The sequence below is a fragment of the Ascaphus truei genome, chromosome 8 (genome assembly GCF_040206685.1).
Source record: "Ascaphus truei isolate aAscTru1 chromosome 8, aAscTru1.hap1, whole genome shotgun sequence".
Lineage (NCBI taxonomy): Eukaryota > Metazoa > Chordata > Amphibia > Anura > Ascaphidae > Ascaphus > Ascaphus truei.
This window is the reverse complement of record NC_134490.1, coordinates 34,275,101-34,281,105: the sequence shown is the minus strand read 5'-3', so window position 1 is coordinate 34,281,105 and position 6,005 is coordinate 34,275,101. Positions and strand designations below refer to the sequence as shown.

General features: G+C 49.5%; 2 protein-coding genes across 11 annotated transcripts in view; one reads left to right on the top strand and one right to left on the bottom strand.

The window, feature by feature from the left end:
* The window catches only part of TJP3 (tight junction protein 3), a 59,365-nt gene that overhangs the window by 23,580 nt on the left and 29,780 nt on the right, over positions 1-6,005 (bottom strand).
* The window catches only part of PIP5K1C (phosphatidylinositol-4-phosphate 5-kinase type 1 gamma), a 28,134-nt gene continuing 23,824 nt past the window's right edge, over positions 1,696-6,005 (top strand). For all 10 annotated transcript variants that reach the window (XM_075611283.1, XM_075611286.1, XM_075611282.1 and 7 more), the window contains exons 1-4: positions 1,696-1,732; positions 3,547-3,578; positions 5,115-5,201; positions 5,677-5,807. In XM_075611283.1, coding sequence (XP_075467398.1) covers positions 1,711-1,732; positions 3,547-3,578; positions 5,115-5,201; positions 5,677-5,807 — 272 coding nt within the window. In that variant the 5' untranslated portion in view covers positions 1,696-1,710. The remainder of the gene's footprint in view (positions 1,733-3,546; positions 3,579-5,114; positions 5,202-5,676; positions 5,808-6,005) is intronic.

Sequence of the window (6,005 nt, the reverse complement as noted above, 5' to 3'; positions counted from 1 at the left end):
GGGGAGGCGAGAGGGGGAGGCGAGAGAGGGGGAGGGGGAGGCGGGGGGGGGCGAGAGAGGCGGGGGGGAGGCGAGAGAGGGGGGGGGGAGGCGAGAGAGGGGGGGGGGGAGGCGAGAGAGGAGGGGGGGGGAGGCGAGAGGGGAGGGGGGGGGAGGCGAGAGGGGAGGGGGGAGGCGAGAGGGGGAGGGGGAGGCGAGGGGGGGGGGCGGGAAGAGGGGGGAGGAGAGAGAGAGGGAGGAGGAGAGAGAGGGAGGGGGGAAAGAGAGGGAGGGGGGAGGTGAGAGAGGGAGGGGGGAAAGAGGGAGGGGGGAGGTGAGAGAGAGAGGGGGGGAGGTGAGAGAGAGAGGGGGGGAGACGAGGGAGGGGGAGAGACGGGGGAGGTGAGAGAGAGAGGGGGGGGAGGTGAGAGAGAGAGGGGAGACGAGGGAGGGGGAGAGACGGAGAGGTGAGGTAGGAGAGACTGAGTGGGAGGGGGGTAGGAGAGAGACACACACACACACACACACACGGAGGGGGGGGGGAGGTGGTAGCAGGGGGAGGTAGTCCCTGCGGGAGGGGGAATTGTGATTTAGTGCAATCTCTCGTTGTGGTATTGCAGTGTGTGATTAGATTCCCTCCATATCAGATAATGATTGTGCCGTTCACTGACCCCTCTATAATATAAGGAGAGGGGGGTAATGCACAGTTCACATCTGCAGTGGAAGAGAATGCATTGTCGCCCTTCCCACCGCATTACATGAGGGTCAGTGATCCTGAGGTCAAGCCGCTTCCCGGCGCTAGAGAACATTTTGGCGCCATTCTGTGGCATGGAGAGCTGATCTCTTCTCCCTCGGTGGAATAGTCTTCACCTGTTGTTGTACAATGTGAGTTCTTTATGCAAATATAATGGGGGGGCCTCTGCCTTCCTGTATTTACCTCGCATTCGCTGAGGGGGTTTAGTGTGTGTAGGGAAACCAATTTCATGGGTCAGTTAAGCAGTTATGGGTTTGACCTGTAACATTAGTGTGTGTAGAGCATGCATTGCTGGGGCAGGAGGAGATGCTGGATATTTATCTCTGGCAATTGGATTAGAAGATCATTAATCTGTAACTTTCTACTCTGTAACCCTTTCACCGCTGTGGCGGGACCTGTTGGGTTTCATCAGCAGGCATTGCACTGGTCTCTGATGTGGGTGCACGCCCAGTGTTGACCTCCGCAACACTTTCCTTCCCCCCAACACTTTCCTTCCCCCCAACACTTTCCTTCCCCCCAACACTTTCCTTCCCCCCAACACTTTCCTTCCCCCCAACACTTTCCTTCCCCCCAACACTTTCCTTCCCCCCATGCGTGGCCTCCATTGAATGGTCTGTTGAACCCCCTAGAATGCAATACAGTGTATGGTTGCTCTATATTCCTTCCCAGCATACCCCAAACCCAAAGAGCGTGCAATCCGTGGTGGGATGCTTTGTGACTCCGTACAGAGCTGATGTCGGCAGCAGCAGCAGCAGCAGCTGATAATCTTATGTGCAGAGACTAAATCCGAACAGTGTCACCATCTCATCCTCCCTCCTCTCCCCTCTTAAATCTGTTCCCGCTAATCCCTGCTCGTCATCTGTTCCCTGCGCAGTTTCTGGCGCTCAGAATTTCCACTGGCAGGAAAGAGTAACAAAGAATAACACATCAGTTAAAGTTGTCGCCCCCCAGGACCAAAGTGACCTAATGGTAGTGACATGTTTCAAGGGTTATATACAGGTGAGGGAAATGGTTGCAAAAAAATAAAAAAAACGGTATTTTTAATATTAGATTTTTCATGCCTCCATAGTAGCTGCATGCTTTTGGGTGGTTTTGACAACATTTACCTAATCTCTTTAGTACACGGCCTGTGCTCGGTTGTCTATACCGGGACACTGTTAATCCAGGCTTGCGGCCCTTTGTTGATTTTTGCATACAATAACGACGATGTCGTTAGCCAAAGAGGTGAACAACAACAATTACCAGTTCAGGGGAGGGTTAAATGGACCTGATGAAGATGCTACCTTAACCCCTTGAGTGCTGAGGGGAGGGAGGGCTCTGCAATGTGTTGCTGGTTGGTTTAAGGCAGATTTAATCTTTATATGGAAAATAAGTTGTTTAAATACACCTATTTTATTTGCCCGCTAGGTGGGACTGAATCTTTAAAAGCCAGAACAAATTAATTGTTTTATTATGTATTTATTTGCTTTCTATCAAAAGTAAACACAATGCTGCAGTCTGCAGGGATGTTGATGAACACGTAGAGATGTTGTTATAACAGTAGCAGTGTGTTGTATATTGTGCTGTTAATTTGAAAAGTGAATCAGCACGTCTGCTAAATTTAGAAACAAGTGTTAAAAATGGCAGAGAAGGTACTACACCAATGCATCAGTCTGCCCTGCGTCGGTCACCCCCCGTTCTGAAGAGCTGATGATTATGTGACTTTTTTTTTGGGGGGAAAAGACACGTCTGCTAATGTAAACCCTTCTGTGCTAAAGATGCCTGTGACCTGTTGTATAGGTGAGAAGCGCAAAGCTGTGCGATGCCCTCTGGCAGGAGGGGTTAAGCACATCTGTGCTCGGGCCGCCTCCCATTTCCCCCACCAAAGTTGAGGGCTCTAGCTGCCAAGGGGTTAAATCAATCTGTGGTAATGCAGTCTATGGTCTGTTCAGACACACAGAACATGCTGACCTAGTTGTCGGCTGTAACAGACAAGTTGCCACATTATGTAAGGTGGTGCGGGAGATGGGGCACACAGGGGAGTATAGGGGGCATATAGGAGAACCCCCATATAACATGCTGCTGGGATAATTTTTGCAACTTCAGTGATAGTGGCTGCACCATTTTACAGGACTGAAGGTGTTAACTGTGTGCATGTGTGTGTATATGCCATTTTCGCAATTTCCACGTGTCAGTCCTATTTAGGACCTTTATCAAGACCTAGTAAGGATTGGCACGTGATATTTTTTCACCTCAATGTGCACCCCGGCAAGGTTAAAGTTGCTGAGGTTGTAGTACTGCTGTAACTACAGACCTAAGTGTGTTAACGTGCGTGCGTACGGACGGTATATTACAGAAGGTTGTCCCTCGCGTAATATTGCCCCAATGTCCTGGGTGTTCTCATACAATTCAGTTATGCAGCATATCTGAAGTGGGCCCTCACAGGAAACTTTGAATATAGATCAAGAATTGATTTATTACATATACATCAAGGTTTTTGGTCCCATTCCAGGATCCCTCCAAACATTGGGAGATTCAGTTCTTGCTCTGTATGCAAAGATTCCTGTGAGAGCCTGATTCAGACAGATAGGGGGTATCGATATGTCTATATCCTCTATCATATGTCATGTTCTTTCATATTTTCATTTATTTCACCATTTTCCTGTGGAATAATTATAAATAAATACAATTAAAGATGGCCATCCTTTAGAGCAGATTTATACCTCCCACCGCCATGGACCCAGCACACGCATCACCACCCATTCTCTAACCCAGACCTTGTTGAGCTGCTCTCACCTCCCACTTATCCCTCCTTTCTATCTCTCTTTCCTCAGATCTGGCGGGAAAGAAATCTGCAGCCTCCGAGGTGAGTGCCCATTAATCTCTGCGGTGCTGGCGGAGTTACCTCACGGTAACCCAACTCCTGAGTAAATTCTGCATTTTATTTTGGAAGCTCTCTGAGGGATTTTTAAAGCAGGAAAACATGTGAAATCTTGTATGGCTTTTTTTTTTTTGGAAATAAATCAGTGCTGTAGTATTAGATCATGGGTGCGCAAACTTTTATTGCTGCGTCCCCCTGCCTTGTCTCTCCTGGAGCTCGCGCCCCTCCCCCCCCCCTATCCTTACCTTAGTGCGTTGTCAAATGACGCCACGGGGTCATGTGATGTGACCTGCCATGGCAATTTGACTGGGGTTGCGTGATGTCACATGACCCCGCCACGTCCTTTGACGCCGTGTTGCCATGGAGATACCTGCAGAAGCCGGCTGAATCTCAGTAAGTTCAGGTTGCAGAGGTCTCGCGCTATCCGCCGGCATTTAATTTAAATGCCTTGGGGAAGAGCGCGGGACCTCTGCAACCGCTGCGCACCCCCAGGAAAATCTTGTGCCCCTCAGTTTGCGCACCGCTGTGTTAGATAACTTACTGCATTTTATTATTTTGTTCCAATTCAATGTGATTTTAATCAGTTTTTTAAAACGTCATTTTATTTCTATAGCAGGTTGTAGCACACCTCCCCAGCAGTGCAAGATCTTTGCAACACGTTCCTGTTTGTGATAATTTGTTGCCAATGTTCCAAATTCCAAATGTTCCAATGTGCCAAAGCAGTTTGAGCTGCAAACTGTAACAATAGATAATGTTACCTTAGTAATATAAGGAAGCCATTATGTTAGTCACACAATCAGGATTTTGACAGATTTATAACGGGCGCACCAAACAATTACCAGCTCAGGTAAGAATGTAGAATGATACATTGTCACATCCTTTACATGTAAAAATAAGAAAAAAAGAAAGAGGGAAAAAAAGAGGGTGGGGGACAGGGGCTTGTAGTATTTCTGACAGCCTGAGACAGCCAGGTTACATGCTAATTGAGGTTTTTAAAAATCCGAGCTGACTGCAATGGTGCCCGCACAGTATTCACCCCTCCCTGCCTCGTAATCTGCACCTGCAGCTTCCTCCCCAAGCTGACAGCCACAGTGTGTAATTAATCACCCCCGTACAATGTATCTCGGGGTTTTGTCATCAGAGGCTGTGTGCTGCACGGTGCAGCCTTGCTGAATGGGCCCGTAAACGCCGGAGACCCCACTGCATGTCTATTTCTTCACCTCTGCTGTATAGTGGGGCGGCTGTTTCCCCAGCCTCATTTAATCCCTGTTTTTTTCAACCTTACTGTACATCCGTAGCTAAGTGCCGGATAAACCCGCATCCAAGTCTGAGCTCGGCTCTGTGCTTCCTGCTGGGGTGGAGCGAGTGAGAACAAGCAGCAGGAGTTGCTGTGTGGACACTATACTGCAGGCTTTTGGGCCTGTTTAAAGAAAATATCAAATAATATTTGAGAAGGTATCCTGCAAGGGACGCCTTGCTCTCTGCTGCTAACCTTTTTGTCTCTCCCTGCTTCCCCCCCAGGTCTCCTCATTACCCGGGCAACCTGGAACTGGCAAGAAGATCGGGCATCGTGGAGTCGATGCTTCAGGAGAAACCACTTATAAAAAGGTTTATCACCTCTCCTCGACCCCTCACCCCGCCCCCTCCTGCCCAACTTCTTACCGGTGTGCGCATCTCAAAGCAGCGTGTGCAGAGCAGGGCGCTTCAGGCCCCTGTGGGACAGCAGGGGTATTAACCAATACTAATTGGTAGTGCCAATGGGCACTTGGTTTTAACAGACTCATTAACCCATTCCATGTTTGAGAGATCAGCAACGTATTGCAGAGCACGATATCCCAGTGTGTGTGTGGGGGTAGGGGGTCCCCCCTGTGCCAGGGAGGGGGGGTCCCACTCTGAGGTGGGTCCCTCTCTGGGGGACATGGGGTTGTTCCGCAGGCTGGGTGTTAGGGGGGGTCCGATCTTGTGCTAGGGTACGGAGAGCTACGTCTTGTTGGCCCTCCCAGTTGATAAAAGATCCATGTAGCTTAGTTGCTCTGCCTCTCTTGGGAGTTTGACTTCCTGATGGTTGTCTCTGCTCCCCCAGACCACCTCGTCCACCCTGAAAGGTGCCATCCAGCTGGGCATCGGATACACTGTGGGCAACCTAAGCTCCAAGCCTGAGAGGGATGTGCTGATGCAGGATTTCTACGTGGTGGAGAGTATCTTCTTCCCCAGGTGAGCAGCGCAGGGATGAGATGTGGCGAGATATTGGGGGGGGGGGGTTGTAGGTTACATGTAATGTATATTCATGATCAAATTACCTTCTGTGAGTTCAATACCAACATTGTCTTTTCTGCTTTCTGACAGCCTCTACCATGAGTTCTTTTATTGTGCAATCTCTCACTTGCTACACTGAGGGCAGTGTTTGGGATG